Here is a 23,660-nt window from a genome sequence, read left to right on the forward strand (position 1 = left end):
TACTAACTCAGTGTCAGAGAGGAGGTGCAGTACCTACACCTGCACCATCTACACAGTGACAGGTTGCTACATGAGAATCTACATTTATTTCGGAATATAATTTATAAATGCAATAAAAAAATCCCATCCATAGCTTACCTTCTGGAGATGTGAGGCATCTTTCCAGCAATATAGCTTCTTCCTCCCAATCGTCCTCTTCTTCTTCACCACAGGATTCCTGGTTCCCCTTCTCTTCTTTGTGCCAGTTAGACCCATTGTCCACCTGGGAAACTGGGCTCCTGGCCTCTGTACGCTTCACATTATCATCGTCTGACCCATTACAAGGCTTTGTTCTTCTGTGCGTTTCTCTGTGATGGCTTCTCTGCAATGTTCGGTGTGTATTTTGTTTTCTGTGACTTTTTTGTGAGAAAACACTGTGGTTATTATCAGACACCGAGCACCGATTTTTGGCACTCTCGGAACCTGTGGGATGCCTAGAGTTGATGTCTGTATTAGCTGGGGAGCTACAGTGTCGTTCGTGCAGATGACCATCCAGCGATGACGATTTTATTCTTTTGCAGTTCTCGTGTTCGGTGCTTTCTGCACCTGTTGGACGTTTCTGAAATCAAATACATAAACCATTAGGTGGAGTGTAGTGGGCTAAGGTGTACATCAGTATAGCCAATTAGGCATATCATTGCTGTTTTACTTTAAAATAGACTTTCAATTTTACAATATTTTCTCATAACCTTGCATGTTTTTTCTTCGGTGCTAGATACATTTTGGCAATTATCACAATCCTTTACCATTGTTTAGGGGAAAGTTTTATAGTGGTAAAACTTTGACTATCATATGAACGAATTACATAATGTCAACAAGCACCCCAGAATGCTGGTAGCAGGGTGGTACTCCTTAACCTTTTAAGTGCCAAGTGAATTTGTCAAATTTGTTGTGAAAATTGCCATGCACACATTTTTATTCATCATAATGACCTGTAATGATTGCCTTATATAGGAAATATAATGTGTTTTTTTTTTTACCCAACATATTTTATTTAAATTTTTATAACAAATGTGAGCGAGGCTGGCTGTCTTAGCCGATATTTGGCATATCTCTCACAAAGATGTTGGCACTCAAAGGGTTACGGTATTTTACGGATGCTGGCAGTAAAACTGTAAACAATGTGATTAGTCACCATTGTTACAATTGTACTGCAATCACCCAAGAGATGCTTAAATCAGCACTTGTTGATTTCCCAGTGCTAAGGGTTCTGGGTTCTCCCTATGTATTGTCAACAAAACTACTACATACTGTCCCCCTATGAAAGGTCAGTGGCTTTGAAGGTAATGCTTTTTTAATACATTTTTTTTTTTACTTTGGCCGAGAGTGTTTGTATTTTTTGGATTATTATGTAGCCACATGCTTCCATGATTTTTTAGTATTACACTTCAATCATGGATATGGGTTGTTAGGTAGACCGTGTCTAGGTAGACAGACAAAAGATCAACATGTCGACATGAGTCTTTTGGTGTCTATGTCATAGGTCGTAGGTCGGGGGGGAAACGACACCAAATAACTGCCTTGACTGGGGCACCAAAAATCCTTGTTTCGGCCCCGCCCCTTTATGTCTTAAAAGAGAAAAAAAATATATGATAGTGGTTAACCATAAATCATTTAATGTATCCGCTAAATGTTTGTTAACCCAAATTTCCTAAATATATATAGCATAAATTTGTACTATTTGCATGTTATCACTGGAACTTGTATGTTCAGCAGTGACTCATGGAATAATTAGCATTACAAGCAATGGCTCACCCACCCTTTATGAGTTCTGAATTCAAGCAATGTTGGGAATAGGTTTTCCAAGGACAAATTTCAGAAAACATTAACATATCTGACACAGGAAAAACACATACAATTTAAAGGTATGATTCTAGAACCGGGATGTACAGGTTTCACCCAATGTTGAAGCCAGCCATATGAAATGATCACTTACAGCATCAGGAGGCCTAACCCGGGAATTACAGTGAGAAGATGATAGGCTATGTTGTGTTCTCTCTCTCTCAGCAGCTGTCTGGTAACTCTGTGATGAAGAAATGTTTAGATGTTTCCTACAACATTTAAAAAAAAAAAAAAAACTAATGTAAGGCCATGAGAGAAGACATTCACAGAACCCAGCAGACTGCGTCTTGGTTGGCTATGATGTAATAAATACAGCTAAAGTACCTGTACGAAGGAGCACCATATAAATCAGACTTGGGCAAAATATGGCCGTTCAACTACAAATTAACAGTTATGGAACGGTTTGCCTGTAAGGGCATACTAATGCTTGTAGTACCACAACTGTAGAGCCAGGAGATCAACAACTACAATGACACAGGCTGACAAACTCCGATATCAATACTAATAGGTTCTCAGCTGAAGGAACACTACTGCATTCTACAGCTTACAACTATCTGCATTAGTACCCACGTGTGTGAAATCTCACATATAGATATAGGAGAATAGATATGCATTGTTTTAAAGCATTATCCATAGTGAGGGCACTGTCCATATTGATAGGGCACTGCTCATAGCCATAAAGCAATATTCATAGTGATAAAGCACTATCCATCGTTATAGGGCATTGTCCATAGTGATAAGGCACTGCCCGTATTGATAGGGCACTGCCCATAGTGATAAGGCACTGCCCATAGTGATAAGGCACTGCCCATAGTGATAAGGCACTGCCCATAGTGATAAGGCACTGCCCATAGTGATAGGGCACTGCTTATGAGCAATATTCATAGTGATAAGGCACTCTCCATATTGATAAGGCATTGTCCATAGTGAGAAGGCATTCTCCATAGTGATATGGCACTACTCATAGTCATGAAGCAATATTCATAGTGATAAAGCATTGTCCATAGTGATATGGCACTGCTCATAGTGATAGGGCACTGCTCATAGTGATAGGGCACTGCTCATAGTGATAGAGCACTGCTTATAGTGATAGGGCACTGCTTATGAGCAATATTCATAGTGATAAGGCACTCTTCATATTGATAAGGCATTGTCCATAGTGATATGCCACTACTCATAATCATAAAGCAATATTCATAGTGATAGGGCACTGCCCATAGTCATAGAGCAATATTCATAGTGATAAGGCACTCTCCATAGTGATAAGGCATTGTCCATAGTGGTAGGGCACTGCTCATAGTCAGTGGTGCCGACAGCACTGCCGGGCCCCAGGAAATGAGGGTGTGTATTCAAAGGGAAGAGCATGGCCACATCCCTGTAAAAAAAAAAAAACCTTAGCAGGGGCCGCTAAAGTTTTTTTTACAGGGATGTGGCCATGCTCCTCCCTTTGAACATACCTTAGCAGGGGCCGCCAAGTTGATGTGACCATTTAACTCGCTCTACTGATAAAACCTTTAAATACGCATCACTAGTAGCCTGAAGTACTGCCTGCTATCTTTATTTAAAGTCATTTTGCTTCCCAGAGAAGCAAGTCTCATTTGTACCCCACAAACTTAATTAGATGCCAAGATTAAACATTGCAGCTGTATACCCTTCATTGCGTGCAGATGTATACACACTGCACTCTGCATTTGCAGCATTACAAGGGGTAATACAAGTATATTAGCCGCCTGGAAGCCTCAATAAAGGCCCTGCTAACTGGAAATGTTAAAGATTCCAAAATCAGCAAACTTCCACAAGCTGCAACATTGAAATGGAAAGCGATCTAATGTCTGAACATGCTCTTGCTGCTGTTATTATTATTACCATTGGTTTAGAAAGTGCCAGTATACCCCACAGGGCTTTACAAATGGGAAGCAGAACAGTAATAAATCAAGAGCGGATATTAAAAATCATACAGGGAAGAGGTCCCTGCTGGCAAGCGTACAGTACCATCAATAGGAAAATAGGAGTTTGACACATGAGGTAAGTGCCACATGTTCATTAATCATGCAGCTAGTGAGAATACATGTCGTCATACTGTCGCAAAGCAGCATAAGTTTGGGGCAGAGGTTCCCAAACTCAGTCCTCAAGACACCCCCAATATTCCATGTTTTAAGTATATCCATGGCCTAGCATAGATGGTTCAATCAAAGTGACTGAAGTACTAATTAAGTCACCTGTGGTTAAGCATGGCTAAAATCTGTACTGTTGGGATATCTTGAGGACTGTGTTTGGGAACCTCTTGTAGAGAAGTAGTCAATTAGTTCAATATTTTGGGGATGATGATAATAAATTGGTACAGAGACTTCAAAACGTTGCAAGAAGAGGTGTATTGGTACTTGTTTCCTAGCACGGCCACAATCGCGGGCATTTTAGTGGTCTGCGACGCGACCGACGCGATGCCCCCGATTTTCCCATTGAAATGTATTGAAAACAGTCAATATCGCGTCGGTCGCGTCGTATGCGGCTAAAAAAGGCTTAAATGGTCCAGACGCGATGCCCCCGATTTCCCCATAGAGAACAATGTTAAATGCCTCAATGTACCCGCGATGCCCCCGATTTCCCATAGGAATAAATGTTAAATGGCTCAATTTAACCAAATCATCATAGGGAACAATGGTAAATGGGCCAGAAAACCCAAAAAAACACCCCTGAACCGTGAAATGTCCCCCCAAAAGTAGTTGACGCCACCCCACGATCAACGCGAACCCGAAGCGTGGCGAGCGCAGCGAGCCGGCGAGGGGCGGCGGTACGCGTCCTCCGACCTTTTCATACCCCCACTATCCACGTCGGCGTGGAGTTGAGAATAGAATAGTGTGGCGAGCGCAGCGAGCTACCGAACCCGAAGCGTGGCGAGCGCAGCGAGCCCGCGAGGGGCGGCGGTACGCGTCCTCCGACCTTTTCATACCCCCACTATCCACGTCGGCGTGGAGTTGAGAATAGAATAGTGTGGCGAGCGCAGCCACGCTTCGGGCTCGGTAGCTCGCCACACTATTCTATTCTCAACTCCACGCCGACATGGATAGTGGGGGTATGAAAAGGTCGGAGGACGCGTACCGCCGCCCCTCGCGGGCTTGCTGCGCTCGCCACGCTTCGGGTTCGCGTTGATCGTGGGGTGGCGTAAACTACTTTTGGGGGGACATTTCACTGTTCAGGGGTGTTTTTGTGGTTTTCTGGCCCATTTACCATTGTTCCCTATGATGATTTGGGTAAATTGAGCCATTTAACATTGATTCCTATGAGAAATCGGGGGCATCGCGGGTAAATTGAGGCATTTAACATTGTTCCCTATCGCGATTTTTCCTCACGATGCCCACGATCATGATCGTTGTGGCCGTGCTAGGAAACAAGTACCGCTCGCCACGCTTCGGGCTCGGTAGCTCGCCACACTATTCTATTCTCAACTCCACGCCGACATGGATAGTGGGGGTATGAAAAGGTCGGAGGACGCGTACCGCTGCGCTCGCCACGCTTCGGGTTCGCGTTGATCGTGGGGTGGCGTAAACTGCTTTTGGGGGGACATTTCACTGTTCAGGGGTGTTTTTGTGGTTTTCTGGCCCATTTACCATTGTTCCCTATGATGATTTGGGTAAATTGAGCCATTTAACATTGATTCCTATGGGAAATCGGGGGCATCGCGGGTAAATTGAGGCATTTAACATTGTTCCCTATCGCGATTTTTCCTCACGATGCCCACGATCATGATCGTTGTGGCCGTGCTAGGAAACAAGTACCGGTGTATTTTTATAGAATGTTTGGAAGCTTGGCCAAAGACTTGTTATGAGGCCCCCTAATGTCTAATAACCATAAATAAGATCAGGTAATGAGAGGGTGGGAGCACAGAGTTTGAGGAAAGCTGAGAGGATGGGTTGGGACAATGAGGTGTATGTTAGCACCTTTTTTTGTATTATTATTAGTCGACACATAGGTGCCGATTTATGTTTTTGCTGGTGGGTGCTCAAGCCAAAAATATAGAGTGGCTTCGCGGGGAAGGGGTGTGGCCACAAAATAATACCAATTTATATCATGGAGCACAGTTGTCTCCAATATTCAAATTACGGCAACAGAGTTCCACATACATAAATGCCCCCACAGTGCACATAGATAAATGCCCCCACAGTGCAGGTACTCCGCGGACAGAATACACTCTTCCCGGCATACTGTTTCCCAGGTGGCGGGTCCGGCGATGTGGGTGCTGCAGCCGCAAATTAGCAAGTTAATATGGCGGCCCAGCAGCGGGACTCGGGCCCGTGGGTGCTCATAAATTTCCGTGGGTGCTCGGGCCCTTGAGCACCCACAGAATCGGCACCTATGAGTCAACATATTTATATTGGATTGGCTAAAGTACAGACTGAGCAGCATCAGAAGTTTGTGAGATAAATAAATCTGCTGCTGCTAGGCTCTAGACCAGCGGTTCTCAAACTGTGGGTCCTGACTCCATGTTGTTGGACCTTTTGCAGTAACTTGCTGGGGTCCTGTAATTATTTTTATTGTTCGATGGGGTCTCAGAGCAAAAAAGTTTGAGGACCCCTGCTCTAGAGCTAACCTTCTGGTAAAGACCAGTGAATAGGATATTGCAATGGTTAATGCTGTAGATTGGAAATAAATGAATGAAAGTTTTGCCTGAGTCTTGTGTGAGGTCAGTGTGTATTCTGGAGATGTATAACAAGATTTGGATATACAGTATATAATATGTGTCAAAGGACTGTTCTGAGACAAGGACGACCCCGAAGCATAATTCCGGAACTCCTTTCACCAGGATTCTATACAGTGGAGGGGAGAAGATGTAAACCAGGGATGGGAAACTTTTGGCCATCCAGCTGTTGTTGAACTACACATCCCAGCATGCCCTGCTACAGTTTTACTATTTGGCCATGCTAAAACTGTGGTAAGGCATGCTGGAATGTGTAGTTCAACAACAGCTGGAGGACCAAAGGTTCCCTGGCGTAAACAATGGGCAGCCTAGTAAAGCACCATCTGTGAAATAGGATTTGTGTAAATATTATGAAAGGGAAATGCTTGGAAACAATGCAATTCAAACAAATCAATTTATACTGGCGTAACTCCTTTACTAAGAGCCAGACCTGTACAAGAATCAAGAGAAACAAACAGAATAATTCCAAGGTATATGGTAAATAGTCCCAGAGTAAATAAGGTGATTGTCCTTCATACCTAGAGAGAATGCCTGCCAGGTGCTGCCTTTCCTCTGGGGTATACCCCATCCATTCCTTTTGTACCTGACAGTAAAGTTCCTCTCTCAAGCTGTACTTGCCATCTTTGGGGTTTAAGCACCCTACCTGGAATATATAAAATCATACCCGTATTACAATATAAGTGCAGACTTCACACCGGTAGCAGCAAGACTAGCGCATTATATACACTCTATAGCAGTGGCGTAACTATGAATTGGGCGCCCCCCCCCCCCGCTGTTAATGGGGGGCGCCCCCCGCCACACCCCCCGCCCGCAGCCTTACCTGTCTTGCTGGTCCCGTCCCGGCTCCCTTGCTGGCTTCATTCTTCTGCTAGTGAGACGGACCAACACAAAATGTCCGCCCCCATACAGCAGACAGTTTCAGAGAACTGTCTGCTATATGGGGCGGACATTTTATTGTGGTCCGTCTCACTAGCAGAAGAATGAAGCCAGCAAGGGAGCCGGGACAGGACCAGTGAAGTCAGGTAAGGCTGCGGGCGGCGGATTGGCAGGCGGCAGATGGGCGGACGGAGGGGGCTAACTATAGCACCACAGCCTCCCGGCGCCCACACATGCACAGCCCCCCCCCCCCCGCGGCTGCGGGGGCTGCGGTGCTATAGTTATGCCTCGGCTCTATAGAACTATTACAATATCAAAATTACACATTAAATCTAATCCCTTTTAATGTCAGCTGATCAAGTTCTGAAACTATATACCTTGGTCCTAATGTCACAATGTTCTTTTAATCCCAGTACTGGATGAAAGGAAGGTCACATGAATGGATTAAATAACTGAAATTAAACCTTTACAAAAAGACAGGGACTCAAAATAATTAAAGTAAGATGATATGTATGTTCTGGTTTGAAATCAGGGTAACTAAAGAGCTTAATCACTTGGGTGTATCTGCCCAATGTGTTTGCATATTGGCAAGTCTTCACAAGCTCCCAAATAACATCTGTGTTTTGGGCTGATAGCATCATGTAAGCCACATTTGTCGGGCCAAAGTGCTATAGATCACACCTAACTTTTTCCTTAACTTTTTAAATGAGCTGAACACTTTTTGAAACTCAGCCATTTCTGTGTGTGTGGGATCTATTTATTATTAAGCTGCACAAATTAGGAGAGCAGTTTCAGTCACACATATAAAAATACAATTTAACTAACTTTCTAGAGAGAAATGTATTAAGCTAAATACGCCTAAAATAGGCATATTCATATTTTTGGCAATTTGTATTCATGGCACATTTGTAGTTGTATCTGACAGATCCATGCAGGCTGCCGACTCGTATTTGTATTTAGCAGCCGTATTTACAGCCACTAAATACGATTACGAATCCGAAGGAATACGAATGTATGCGCTATCGGCCAAATATGAATTCGGAAATAGGGCATATTAGTAAATCTGCCCTATTTACGAATCGTATTTCGGAAAAATGTGGCCCTTGCCAGACGTACGCATTCACATTAGGAATACGAATACGACTCATTCATATTCTTAGTAAATTTCCCCCTAAAAGTGTACATTTTCTTCTGCTTCTGAACATTAATTATGACTACCGATCCCATATACTGTATAATTAACATATATTTAAAAAAATATGAATTTCAGCTTATCTTTGTGTGCAGTGCATTTACATTAATATGAAATGTAACATGAGTCACATGGAGTTGCCAACAGGTGTTGCCTATTACATGACCATAACTATTTTAGTGTTCATTCTAGCACCCGCTACCTTTGAAAACCCACGCAGTTCCTCTTCCCTGCCTGGGGTGTTGCTGTCTGCTGTGGTGTTTGCATAGCAGTGCTGATATACAGACCACACTGTGCTAGAAGCACTACAGCAGACAGTGACAAGGAAGATGAACTGCTTGGGTTTTCAAAGATAGCGGGTGCTAGAATGAACACTATTTTTGGAATTGGTCCTGGACTGCTAATCCAAGGCACCCCTGCAAGTGCACCCCAGGGTGTCAGGGCACACAGTTTGGGAACCATTTTCCGTATCTTCCATACATGCTGGACTTGTTTCAGATCTAGTGACTGAAATGGCCATGTAGTACAGTGTAGATAGGGGCACTGTCATCCTGGAATGTCATAAAACTGCAGGAAGGTAATAACTAAGGACCATTAAGTATCGATTAGAAATGACCTCAACTTTCAAGGCAATAACTACATCTGAACTTTGGCAAGAACCATAGGGATCCACCAGAACCCTTCACAGTCGGCACAATATGGGAAAGTATAAATATACCAGTAGCCAGTTTAATTGTGTTCCTATATGCTAGACAGGCACCATATATTCACTAATGTTGGTGATAACAGTAGTTTATTGCCTGATGTTGTCTGATGTACAGTTCTGTAATGAAATGTGCAATTGCCTATATATTTAGCCAGATCTGTCAATCATGTGTGTATAACACTGGGGGGAGTTACACAGTCACCGCCCAGTGTTATACACACACACAGAGTCCAGCGCTCCTATCTGTCACTCATGTGTTACACAGTCTGCAGTGGGCTGGTTGGCAAGATGGCGGCCACCAACCACCGGCTTCTACCTTCCGCGGGACCTGCCACCCGCACCAGCCAAGTGTCAGTGTGCTGTGGTAGCCCCAGGGGGAGCAGGGCTGCCCAGCTATCCCTGGGTGGGGTCACCGGTCCCGGGAGCGGCCGCCGCGGGGCGCCGGACCAAAGTTCTGGCAGGCAGCAGTTAGAAATCGAGGCCCCGGTTTCCGGGTGGCAGGTAGGCCCCAACTGGCAGGAGTGTGTTTAAAATTCCCTGGCTCTGCGGCAGTGATCTGCCGGCTCCGGGGGGCTGGAGCCAGTGATGTGGGGAGGTCATCGGTCCCGGGAGTGCCCGCCGCAGGGCGCCGGCCTGAAGTTACAGCGCCCGGCAGTGAAACATCGAGACCCTGCCTTCCGGAGGACAGGTAGGCCGCAACCTGCAGGAGTGTGTTTAACACTCGCTGGCTCTGCACCAGTGACCCGCCAGCTCCGGGGGGATGGTGGCAGTGATGTGGGGAGGTTGTGAGGGCAGGAGGGGCACAGAGGGCAGCAGAAGAGGGAGTTTGTGGTGTATTGGGGCAGGAGCTCAGGAAAGTTGCCTGCGTCCTCTTCCACCACACCCGCTGCCCGCACAGTCACGCTGGGAAGCTGCTTCTCAGCCAGGACATGGGGGAGGCCAAGTACAGGAGTTGTATCTCCACCCGCACCCCCTCCCAGCAGCATCTCCATCCCCCCACCACCACCCCCTTCTCCCAGGAGGTTCTCTGCCCGCACCCACCCCCAACACCCACCAGCATCTCTACCCACACCCCCACACCCCATCCCATCACCATCTTCACCGGCACCCCCCCCCCCAAGTACAGGAGTTGTATCTCCACCCGCACCCCCTCCCAGCAGCATCTCCATCCCCCCACCACCACCCCCTTCTCCCGGGAGGTTCTCTGCCCGCACCCACCCCCAACACCCACCAGCATCTCTACCCACACCCCCACACCCCTTCCCATCACCATCTTCACCGGCACCCCCCCATTATCTCACGGCAGCATCTCCGCCAGCACACTGTACCGCACCCCCCACCTAAGCTCACAAGAGTATCCATGTCCGCACCCCCTGTAATCTCATGCCAGCATAACCCACCCACACCTACCCATCCCACATACAATTAAAATTGACATTAAAGTGCCTACCAGCACCTCCTCAATAGGGATGCCCATCGACCAGTACTGATTTGCAATCATCAATGGTTTATTGCAAGCAGTGCTGGCATCTGCAACAATGCTCATCCCTACTCCTCAATCCCCCAGCAGCATCCACAGCCACTCCCCAACCCCCAAGCACCTACACCCAAAATAGGGGTAGATTTATTAAGCTCTGTGAAGTGATAAAGTGTCTGGTTTTTATCACCGGCCAATCAGCTCCTACCTGTCATTTTTCAAACCAAACCTGTAACTTCACAGTTAGGAGCTGATTGGCCGGTGATAAAAATCAGACACTTTATCACTTCACCGAGTTTAATAAATCTGCCCCATAGCACCCTACCCACACAGCCCCTTACGCCGGTGTGAAGAGCGCCCACAGGGCGCGATGAATCACCTAATCAATTCATAATTGCTTGTCTGTTTAACGTTGACCTGCTATTTAATGTTGGATTTCCCGACCATGAAAATGTGCTCCACCCCAACCTTACTTTTCTGATTATGTTTTTTGTCTAAGGTGGACATCACTGTTGCAATCAGGTAAGGCCAACATTTAAATATATGACCATGATGGTTAGTTACTCTCTTAATGCATAAATCCCCCCCACGAGAAAGGCACCCTATCTATCCCTTTATCTCATTTTCACCATTCAAGCTTGGCAACATTATGTATCACAGTCACACATACATAAATACCTCATCCAGTGCACATAGTAGTTGTGTTTGATCCCTAGGAAAAGTGTTGGATTTTTCTAACCGCAGGATGAGGTCATGCTTCCGGTATGGTTTCAAAGCCAGAAGATGAACAAGCCATTCCTGAAGTGGTCTCTGCTCACCACTAACTCGGTTACATTTCTTGGCTGCCGGCGTTAAGAATACAGGTGGACGATGACTGGACGGGGAACCATCTGAACTGGACTCCAAGTTGCTCCTGTTTGGAATCTTCACATATTTACCTGAAAAAAAGGCATGCATTTAGTAATAAACCCTAAATACAGTAGAATCTAAATGTTGTTAGAGCAGCAATAATGATAATTATTATTATTCATTTGATCAATAATTTTTCAAAGAATATATTTAGTTTCTAAAAAATACATATAAAATGTAATAAATAAAAAAAGTGAACCGGGTTTCCATAGTTGTAAACAAGTTCCGCCTCCACCCACCCACCTTGCCGGCCACAACAACAACTATTACGAAGGATCAAATCCTGCCCTGCAGGCTTCTCTATGGCGGCAGGGGTTGGGGGTTTGAGGTTACTGTCTCACCCCCCTTACTGCTGTATGCTGTGGAGAATAAGGACAGGTGTCCATCCGTTCCGGTGGGGGTGGGCAGCAGCAATTGCTGCTATTGTTACGTGAAGTGTGCTGTTGTTAAGTGAAGTGTGCTTAAAAACCAATATTTAAAACCTGACCTCTCTGGCGCACCTTCTTGGGATGGCAGTGGTGCAAGTAGAATTTTTTTCTTGGTGGTACTGATAGCCTCCACCAAAAGTGGGCGTGGCCATGTGTCGTGAGGGGGCGTGGTCACACAATGCTAGAGAAGTGACTAAAGGACAATAGTAGCGTGGCATCAGGAGACAGTGAATGAGAAACAGGGAATGACTGGGGGTGGGTTGGCTCTTGCTTGGGGGAGAGCCGGGCAGCTTGTGCTTACAATTGTGGAGCCTGCTCTTCATGCTGTCAGCGCCGCTGATGCCTGTCAGTGTGACAGGCTAAATCAGCAGTAGCCGGTAGCTGCATTAAGCACCAATCATAATGCTGGGTGGGCGCAGGGCCGTCTTTCCCATTGGGCTGAATGGGCAGTTGCCCAGGGGCCCAAGGATTGTAGGGGCCCAGCCCACTGGGGAAGACGGCACTGCTCTGGGGAATGGCGGTGGGCGGCTGGGATGCGGTCAGCGGCTGTCAGCGGCGACTCAGCGGTGGCGGCGGTGATCCAGGCAGCGGGGGGCTGGGATCTTGATGTAGCAATCTGGGCGGCATATGTCGGGGATGCTCCGGGCAGCAGCTGTCAGCGTTGTCCATACAGGCAGTGGTGACTCAGACCTTGCTGTAGTGCTATTTGCCGCCGGGCAGGAAGCGCTGCTGATTCTGAAAATTCTGGACGGACGTTGATTGGCCGGACGCTCAGCCAATCAGTGTCCGGCCAGTCTTTTCAAAATCTGCAGCGCTTCCTGCCCGGCAGCAAATAGCGCTACATCAAGTTCTGAGCGAGCTGCCTGGACAGACAACGCTGACAGCTGCTGCCTGGATCCCCACCACACACCGCTACATCAAGCTCCCAGCCCCCCCCCCCCCCCTCGCTGCCTGGATCACCACCGCCACCGATGAGTCGCCTAGACAGATGCCGCTGACAGCTGCTGCCTGGATCCCCGCCACACAACTCCCAGCCCTCCTCTGCTGCTGCACATAGGTGGGTGGAGGGGGGCCCTAAAAATTATTTTGCCCAGGGGCCCAGTAGATTGTTAAGACGGCCCTGGGTGGGCGGGCTGCGGATGCATTATATTTAGACTTAAAATAAAAATAGAATTGACAGTGGGTCAGAGGGTAAGTGGTACTGCGTACCTGCAACATATTTCTTACAGGTACTCCGTACCACGCCGTACCCCCTTACTTGCAGCACTGTGGGATGGTATAGGGGTCTCCCCCGTGAACCAATGATATATGGGGAAGAGAGAACAAAAAAATGCCAATAGTGAAGCACGTCTTTACAATCTCCCTCCCTCTTTAATACCATAAAAATACAAATACAATAAAAACAATTTCATAACACTTACAAACAAGGCATAAAGTGCTGTGTGCAGTCATGGACGTTTCCTTATGTATCCAGGCAGGACCTAGTCTGATAATTACCGGATCAGTTGGGAACTGGTGATCAATCAGTTCCAATGCAGGTATAACACACTTAAACAGTAGTGTTAACACTGAATCCTCCCCGGCCTCAGCTGCTCGCAGGGTCCTCCGTCCCACGTCCGTCACCAGCACAAATACCACGAGTCTGCCAAACCAATTTCACCTTGGTACCTAATGTTAAGGTGTGCTCTTCCCTGCTGTGTGAAGGGAGCCAGGTGTGGGGGAATGAGGTGACAGCTCCCTGTCCCATGTCCAGTGTCAACGCTACAGTGCGCATTATGTGCATAAGAGATGCTACTACTTGGGGCACTATGTCCTACTGTGGCATTATGTAGGACATAGTGCCCATTACTGTGGCATTATGTGTGTAAGTTGCACTACTTCTACAGATGTTAAAGACATTGCACATATGGGGAACTACTTTGTGGTGTAATGTGTATAAAGGATACTACTGTGAAATGTAATTTAATCAAGGGGCACTACTGGGCCAGGAGGTGTAATATGATATATGGGCACTAAGGGCCTGATTCTGGTTGACTCTGAAAGCTGTGAAGCTCGCAGCTTACCAAGACCGAGAACGCCCATCCCGCTGCACCACTGATTTGCTGTCCCCCTCTCCCCTCCATATGTGTTATGAAGACACAACCCCTCGCATGTGCCCGCAGCCATAAAAATCATTCGATGGACGGTTTGCAAATATCAGTGGAGACTGACTGATACTTGTGAGCTTCCAGCTGAAGACAGGGGCGGAATGAGGGCCTAAGTGCAGTATAATAAGATAAGGATTGTGCTACTGTGTGATGTAAGGGGCCAAAGGTGAGCATTGGTCCTTTAAAAAGTATGGGTGGTAGGGCACATATTTATAGTTAGTAGGGTTGCGCCAAACACCCAAGCACTGGTCCTGGCTACACCTAATTAAAGGAGGGGGTGGGGGTGGTGGAGATGGCGGGGTTAATGAGTTCCACCACCTCTCTTGGACCACTTTAAGCACTGAGGACATCCATTATAACTAATTGGGGACTAAATAAAATACATATGACCATGGATATCGGTATATTCATTGATATGATGTTCATGTAAATAATAAAAACTAGGGCACTATAAAGTCCTAAAGTATGCCTTAATTTGAACTGGGGCACTGTGCCATGACATAATTTGATCTGGAGGGAACTCTAATGTGGCACTGTAAATTGACATAATATGAACTAGGGACACTGTATGTCATAATGTGAATAGGGGGTGCTGTGTTGCATAATATGTACTGGCCGCCCTACATCATGATTTGATATCATTTATGTTAGTGAATTGCAATGGTTCATACAATAAACTAGGACAATTCTATGGGACATATCATTAACTAGAACACTAATATGTTTCAGAAAATGAACTAGGGTACTATTATGGAAAATGGAAAACGGAGGACGAGAGGTGTCTCTCAAGGGGCCCTGTCAATATGTTACAATGGGCCCCAAAAATTTCCGCACATGGTACTACCAAAAGCACCCAAGGTGATTTATACTACTATTTGTATTGGTGTATGAAGCTGGATTACTTGAGAATATCTGACAAACCATACTCACTGTCACTCAACACTCTCACTTTTCGCTCTGTCACCAGAATGTTACAACCCAACCCAGCCAGGGCTTTCACTGATCCTTCTCACGTCTATTCTATTCTTCTTACATGGGAACTATTCAGACCAGCCAAACCCGTTCCCTGTGTTTGGGCTACCCTCCCCCTACCTATACTGTATGTTCCCTCCTCCTACTTATACTGGACCCTGAGTTAGTAATATATTAATGACAGTTGTCATGATGTATTGCAGTGCGTTTATTTTCTAAAAAAGTTATCTTTTTTTCTGAGGTTTTAAATAATATCACAACACGGCTTCTAAACAGCAGTATATGATGTTCCTGATATAGTAGTACATAGATAATACAACAGCATTGGTACAGTATATGATGTTCCATAGTTCTAGTGTAAAATTATTCACTGAAAGATATAGCATACTATTAACATAACAAAGGTACAATTGGTAACAATTAGTCTGCTTTATATAATTTAGCTGGGTTGAACCTGATTTTGTACAGAGCTCCAACCCAGGTGTGACCCGGCTTGTGGCCCTTTTACACTGCTGTACTGTCCCTACCCCTATAGTCCCAGGTGGATGCATACCTTCCAACATGACCCTCTCCAGGAGGGACACAATGCTCTGCTCCTGGACTTTCTTCTTAATTTATGATTACCTTCATCTGTGTTGAACAGGTTAACTGATAAGAAAGGTGCTTCAACACAGGTGAAGGAAATCATATATTAAGAGGAAAGTGCGAGAGCAGAGCAATGTATCCCTCCTGAAGAGGGTCATGTTGGGAGGTATGCGGATGATGTCATCAACCTGGCTTACCCTTTATACTTTACTGCAAGCTGGGTTGAAATGCTGGTGTCACAAAATAGAGACTTTCAGTGCTCCCCTGCTGCGCTCTGTAAAACGCTGGCCATTCTCAGCTGTCCCCGCTGGCGTCCCGCTGTTGCCTCTGCGGCATTTTGTCCACAGTGATCTGGCATGCTCACCTGCTTTTGCCCCTTCCTGCTGCGCATCCCTGCGGGCCCACCACGCCGGCCTTGGTGCCATTCTCCTCTTTGGGCAGTGCCATGACACTTCCTGGTCATCTGACTCTGCATGAACCAGTCAGGACACACTCCCCTGCAGGAATGCCTCAGTCAATCATCTTACAGCCAGAGGTATAAAGCCCAGCTGTGGGAACAGCACCCTGTCAGTGCATTGTTGTCTATCAGCCAGTGTAGTGAGCTCCTGCTTATCTCTGCTTCCAAGACACAGTGCAGTTTCCAGCTCAAGCACTCCCTGACTCCAGGTGTTCGTTAAAGATTGCTGTCACTATTCTTAAGCTCCTTCAAGAGACAGTACAAGTCCATCTGCAGCTTCACCTGGCTCTAGGCCAGAGGTTCCCAAACGCGGTCCTCAAGGCACCCCAACTGTCCAGGTATTAAGTATATCCATGCCTGGCCACAGGTGACTAAGGGGCAGATTTATTAAGCTTGGAGAAGAGATAAACTGGAGATAAAGCGGAGAAAAGGTAAAATGAGATAAAGCACCAGCCAATCAACTCCCAACTGTCTTTTTCAAACACAGCTGATTGGCTGGTGCTTTATCTCCTTTTACCTTTTCTCCGCTTTATCTCCAGTTTATCTCTTCTCCAAGCTTAATAAATCTGCCCCTTAATTAGTAACTCAGTCATCTGATTTAACCATCTGTGCTGAGCCATGGATATACCTAAAACCTGGACCGTTGGGGTGCCTTGAGGACCGGGTTTGGGAACCTCTGCTCTAGGCAATTCAGCTGTCCTGCATTGCTGGTATCCCCAGCTTCTATCCATCCGGCTTCCTGCATTGCTGGTATCCCCAGCTTCCAGCCATCCGGCTTCCTGCATTGCTGGTATCCCCAGCTTCCAGTCATCCGACTTCCTGCATTGCTGGTATCCCCAGCTTCCAGTCATCCGGCTTCATACATTGCTGGTGTCCCCAGCTTCCAGCCATCTGGCTCCCTGCATTGCTGGTATCCCCAGCTTCCAGCCATTCGGCTTCCTGCATTACTGGTATCCCCAGCTTCCAGTCATCCAGCTCCCTGCATTGCTGGTATCCCCAGCTTCCAGCCATCTGGCTCCAGGCAAGTCGTCATTCTTGCATACCTGCATCGCTGGTATCTCCAGCTCCACGCAAGTCTTCACTCCTGCATTCCAACATCGCTGGTATCCCCTGCTCCATGCAAGTCATCACTCCTGCAAGTCGCTGGTATCCCCAGCTCCACCCAAGTCATCAGTCCCGCATTGCTGGTATCCCCAGCTCCTTGCAAGTCGCTGGTATCCCCAGCTCCACGCAAGTCAGCAAGCCTGCCCTTCTGCATCTCTGATCTCCCCAGATCTGTGCAACCCTGCTCCTTAGTAATGCTGGGTACTCCAGCGCCAAATAACTTTTATCTTCATGTTATACAGCCATTGACATCGCCTTCATCCTGGATGACTTCAATATTGCTATTGACAGTCCACAATCAGGGCCAGCTACAGAAATCTTGGGGCCTGGTACATGGGTATCTCTGCCCCCCCCCCCCCCCCCCCCTCCAACCGCACGCCCAAATTTTAATTACATTGAATGTTTTTATTATTAGATAAAAACTGCTAATTACTATTTACTATGCAATATAATAGGACAGATAGGAGGGTGCAGCATTGTGTGACGTATGGTTCGCTGTATTGCGTGATGTCACTTAGCGCATTAGTACTGCCATGTACTGGTAGCCGGGCAGGTGACCAGAATGAGAGGGGGTACTGGATTGGGGTCAGTGTAATTTTCCTTCCAGGAACCCAGGTGAGCCCTTTTATAAAACCTTGCTAGGGCTGCATTGTCACAGCCATGCTTACAAACCTTGACCCTGTTGACCTATTGTTTGTTGACCTTTTGGGGTACACCTATTGACTGTCTATCTTAGACACTGCAGTTCCATCAACCGGAACCAATACAAGACAATGATTTGGCCTATTGTAATATAGTATAACAGCACAATATTTATTGCAGGTACAGCTTTGAATCTGCAATTCTAGAGTTATACCTGTTCAGCAAGTGCAGATAAGACCCTTGCATGCTCGCTGCGCTCACCACAGATTCCATTTTCCCTCTATGGGGGTTGTGGTCCCCCGTGAGCATTAATAGCTTCTGTAAATCGGGATCCTGACTGTCGGGTATTTTACAGTCTGGGTTTTGATGGGGTTTTTTTGCTGACGTTTGGAATGCCTATTGTCGGAGCATCATCCGGCACCCCATCATAGTGTCCTGATTTTTTACCTTGGCCGTGACATACGCCATGGAGCCCAGACATAAAAGGCTTTGTGGAGATGGCACACAGAGCTCTGGTGACGTTTGTCACCCTGCCTAGTAGTGGTGCTTTAATGGGAGCTATTTGTTATCTGAAAATGCTGTTATGATAGACATCTGCTTCAAATATATTGTGCTGCTAATCTTTCAAAATGATTTTTCATGCACAAACGAATATCGATAAAGACAAACATGCTAATTGGCCTAGAATAGAGTAATTAGTGAGCGAGTGGAGGTGGGAGTAGTCTGAGCCAGCTAGAGGCTTGTTAGCTTATTCTCAGTAAGCAGGTGCAGCAGTCAGCTAAACCCCCAATGTCACGCAGGTGAAACGCCCCTCTGGGGATGGGAGAGACAAAGAAAGAAAGACTTTAACCCTACACAACAAGGTACAGACTGAACACTGGAAGAACATACTGCAAGATCACAAGACATACAAAGGAATAAATAATCTGCATAGATGGGAAAATAAAATGTGTCAACTAATTGGAATAAAAGCTGCAGTGTTTAATGGCCGACACTCATGGGTTAAACGAGAACATAGTATAGATGGTGTTACATAAATAAAGGAGCCTACAGTTATCCAGATGATAATGGTTCTATTTATAGTTACTTATGGGTTGTTGCTGTATCATAATCTTCTGTTATCATCAGTGTAGTAGCTGAAAGATCCTCTGCTATCCTCGGGCTAAATGCTATTTGCTGTGATCACTGGGAGGCCTCCATTCCGCACTGCTGCACATGAGTAAAGCTGCGAGCACAGTTCTTGCAGCGAGACGAACAAACCGCGATACAAACGCTGAACGATATCGTTAACCCAGAGCCCTGACAAACATGCGGTCACTGACGACCGCCTCAGATTGGACTGCACGTTCAGATGATCGGTGTTTGTTATGATATAGTGGGTACACCCAGAACAATATGCACACCTAGGCGTGCGCATATAGAGTGTTAGGGGTGCACAGGCACCCCCTAATGCTGTGCCCACCCTTGTATACTTTTGCTTTTTAGAACTGGTATTCCATTAAAACAAGCGACCATCAATCAAGTATGTGTGTTTTGCATTGACAATTCTAATAGACCATTTTCATATCACTACATACCTGCGTCATCCATATATGTTTATGACTGTATTTGCATGTACTGTTACATTGAGTAATAAGAAGATTAAAACTGAACTAGGCAGGAGATTATGGTGTGGCTGAGATGTTTTATATTGTAGCGAGTGCCTATAGCTGATGGTAGACATGTCTGATTGGTGGTGTTAGACTAACCCAATGGGCGTGTAAGACACCCCCTAATTAAATGTGCTGCATACGCCTATGTATGTACAATAATATCTTTAGCGATATTGTTATCGTGCATATCGTTCCTGAAAATCGCATAGTGTGTATCCATAGTGTGTATTAGTACATTTAAGGAAGTCTAGACGTGATGCAAAAATATACGCTAGGCCATCCTGTACGCAGATACTGATCTGTCGTTTATCTGAGTAACTCTATGGCTACACAAAATAGCTATTAAATGAACTAAGACACTGGAGCCAGTGAATTTGTGCCTACAAACCAGGGATGGGGAACCTTTTTTGTGCCAAGGGGGGTCATATGTAAAAATGTATCTTACAAATTGTCCTGCTGCAGCTGTCCCACGCTCCGGCGGCTGCCGCTGAATAGGACTGACAGTCTCCACTGTTGTTGATTAAGTGGAATCTCGCGAGAGGTCGGTAGTCGGTAGATTCCTCTTTATTCAACAGCAGCCGGAGACTGTCAGTCCTATTCAGCGGCAGCCACCGGAGCGTGGGACGGCTGCAGCAGGACAATTTGTAAGATAAATTCCCCTGTACTTGACGCTCAGCAAAGCCGCTGGGCGAGTGGGAGAGCCACTCAGACCAGCTACGCATACGGCCCCCGGGACTGAGGTTCCCCACCCCTGTATAAACCATTTGTTACACATCCGCCTTTTTCTAACCACCTCCTGTTACAACCCACAAACGGTCTCTAAGTGCATCTAAATCCTCACGGACAAGTGTCCTTACAAAGGCAGCAGGACCGATGTGTCATGTGACTCACATGTACACTAATAAAAATATTGTCCAAATGCATGAAAATCAGAATTGTGTACATCCATGAATCAGGCCCTCTGTAGCCATTTTACCAATAAAACGCCTTAAAAAAAATAAAATAATCGGCAGTGAATGTTCAGCTTAATTGTAAATATTTTGTATGATGATTTGCCTGTGATATAATGAAATTCTTCACTAGCATCAATAAGAGCAATGTGGCTAATTCAGGTTGGCTCGCTACCCACATTGCTCCCAATGTTTTGGTTCTACGAATACGCAGGACGAATCCTGCGATCACAGTGCCTGATTGACAGGTGCTGCACCTAACATAGTGGGCGGGTGTGGGGCGCCTGGCAGCCCCATTACCATATGGGGCTTATGGGCGTTCTCATTTTAATGAGGCCGGGCGGACAGCTGACATCACCGGATATTAGCTGCCCGTCCATTTCCGTCCCAGCGTGCACACATATGTAAGTGACTTAAAAAGTCACTTTTATATGCGTGCACCTTTCACATCTTTCCATGTGGGTGTTCCCCGCAGCATGTGAATGGATGTTTATGTTAAACATCCATTCGCAACCTGTGCATGGGAACACACGCTGCGAGAGGCGGCCCGGCATTCGCAAGGAGGGGTTTGGTGGACAGCAAACTTAGATAATGAGTGTGCAGGGCTCATGTGGCACAATCATCATGGTCTGCACTGAGTTCTTTATTTCCTACAATAAACTGGATGCTGTCTACCCCAGTGCTGCATTTGAAATGACGCAAAAGAAGTGTTCTCCACCTTTTCAATTATGGGTGGGAGCAGATCAGGCATATTCTGTTTTGATAATATTAGAGGTGGGAGGATGCGTCACTCGGCCTTCAGACTACACACATCCATCACTTGATAAAAAACCTTTGTCTAAATACCCCTTTCTTAGAACCCTGTCCTAAGAAATGCATCACATCTGCAGTTAAATCCTACGTGTATCTATATTCATCACAGCCTGCAGCTAATCCACTGCAGCTCATCATGTGACGTTTTAGCTCAGCTCAGTGACAGGAAAGCCGTCACAGAAGGTGAAGGCTGTGTTGATCTTGTCACCCACAGTGCATGGGCAGCATATGTCTCGATTGCTCACCATAAATGAATCATCAGCTGTAAGGATGAACACACAGATCTAAGTGTAAAGTAAACATGCATATAACATATGGACTATAATTACACAACTCCTATACATTGTTATCGCATCATGTTTACCTTGCATTTATTTACATCCTATCCATTGAACAATTGTTTAAATGCAGAATAATTACCCCAATTTGCTTGTGTTGTATAAGCAAGCTACATCTCTCCCTTCCCCCCCAACACCACACACACTTACTTTATAATAACAAATATGTCATGCTACTTGAAAAACACTACTGAGCAGAGGTGTAGGGAGGGCGGAGCCAGTGGAGCTCACGCTCCGGGCGCTGATTAGTCGAATGGCGCCGCCGGCCCGCCCCCCCTCCGCAAATGATCCGTGCACTAGTAAGATAAGATCATACTAATAGTACTAGCGGGCAGCGGGCAGCGTGCGCCAGCGGCTGCCCTGCCCGGCGCTTGCCTCCTGCCTCGCTCACCCGGTTTGCAGCTCCCGCCTCAGTTACTGGCACGCCATGTATACACGCGGCGCCCTCCAGCAGCCAGTGCAGCACCACACGGCCAGGAAGTGGCCACAGTGAGAACAGATGGACGCCACAGCGCTGATCAGGAGGGAGGGAGAAGGCCGTGTCTGGGGACTCATTTTGACTTGTTTTAAGGACATTACATCAAAGTTGTATCAGCTTGTATGTAATGTCCTTCAAATGCCGGGTGATTGCAGAGTTTTTCGGCCGTCGCTGTCTGAAAGTGGTATTAATAAGTAAAGCAGTGGTTCCTAAACTTTTTGAATCACGGCACCCTAAAGTATCAGAATATTTTTCACGGCACCCCATGGCCAATAGTTGGTTACTAGTTTCAGGAAAGATATTAAATAAGTTGCGATTTAAATGTTTTCCTTAGGTCCACTTATGTGGTGAGAAACATGATTCACTTCTGTTTACCCACATATTCTTAATTGGAAGCCACAAGCACTGGTTTTGCCTATTTCATTGGCCATAAATAACTTTAATTGGTTCTGGACCACCACCCTGGACATCCCCGGCAAGTGCTCCAAGGCACCCCAGGGAGCCTAGGCGCACAGTTTGGGAACCACTGAAGTAAAGTGTTTATACATAAGGACCCAAACCTTTGCTAAATGAAGATACATATGCAGTACATTATATCTGATTATATTCCATATCTTATGTCCTTGCTGACAACTAGGGACAGGCAAGTGAACTCTGTCCTCTGCACAAGGAAACTGAAAAGTTCTATAGAGATTGCAGCACTTACTGTACATAGAAGTGTCTGGATGGTGATTCATGCTTGTAGCTAATCTTTTAGTTCTATACTTACTCCATTGACTTATGTACAGTAATAAATACAATTACCTCCAATAAATTTAGCTAAGACAAACATGTATTTCAGCCCCACAGCTCAGAATTTACATATTGACATACTTTTGTGGGATGTTCCAGATTTGATCTCAATGGCAGTCCTGCTCCATGTTTCCTTCTCTACCTGAGACATGCGGTCACGTGTTAGCTGGTAGGACTCATCAGTGGCACACACAGTGATTTTATCCTGTATAGTTCCAATGCAGTTCAGCTGCTTCTCTCCGGTCCTAGAGTAGACATTAAGGAAAGATGTTTATCCTGTTTCGAGCTCAATAACAGTTTGCACCTATCACTAATACCCCTTTCACATTGCACTTGTAATCCGGTATATTGCTGTTTTTTTTTAGCATTTTGAAACGGTACCAGCTGCAGTGTGAAAGGTCCCCAGTCAATTTACCGGTTACAGAATACCGGCATTTGAAAACGTTTTTAAAACAGGATCCTACACTGTGCTGAGCCGTTTTTCCTGCAGTCTGAATGGCCCAGAACCAGTTTGAGCTACACATGATAATCTGCACAAGGGTCATTGGTTGTCTCCCTGCATGTT

At 46.0% G+C, this 23,660-nt stretch overlaps 1 protein-coding gene across 2 annotated transcripts in view; it reads right to left on the minus strand.

Moving 5' to 3' along the window:
* The window catches only part of ELL3 (elongation factor for RNA polymerase II 3), a 110,878-nt gene that overhangs the window by 22,464 nt on the left and 64,754 nt on the right, over positions 1 to 23,660 (minus strand). Inside the window, exons 4-8 of one of the 2 annotated variants that reach the window (XM_083184094.1) lie at positions 23,177 to 23,340; positions 11,507 to 11,766; positions 7,096 to 7,220; positions 1,976 to 2,090; positions 139 to 598 (exon numbers count right to left, since the gene is read on the minus strand). In XM_083184094.1, coding sequence (XP_083040220.1) covers positions 139 to 598; positions 1,976 to 2,090; positions 7,096 to 7,220; positions 11,507 to 11,766; positions 23,177 to 23,340 — 1,124 coding nt within the window. Of the gene's footprint in view, positions 1 to 138; positions 599 to 1,975; positions 2,091 to 7,095; positions 7,221 to 11,506; positions 11,767 to 13,374; positions 14,492 to 23,176; positions 23,341 to 23,660 lie in introns of those variants that run through there. The other variant, XM_083184095.1, reaches the window with a different exon arrangement.

This window comes from Crinia signifera, chromosome 4 (assembly GCF_055691185.1).
Source record: "Crinia signifera chromosome 4, ASM5569118v1, whole genome shotgun sequence".
NCBI lineage: Eukaryota > Metazoa > Chordata > Amphibia > Anura > Myobatrachidae > Crinia > Crinia signifera.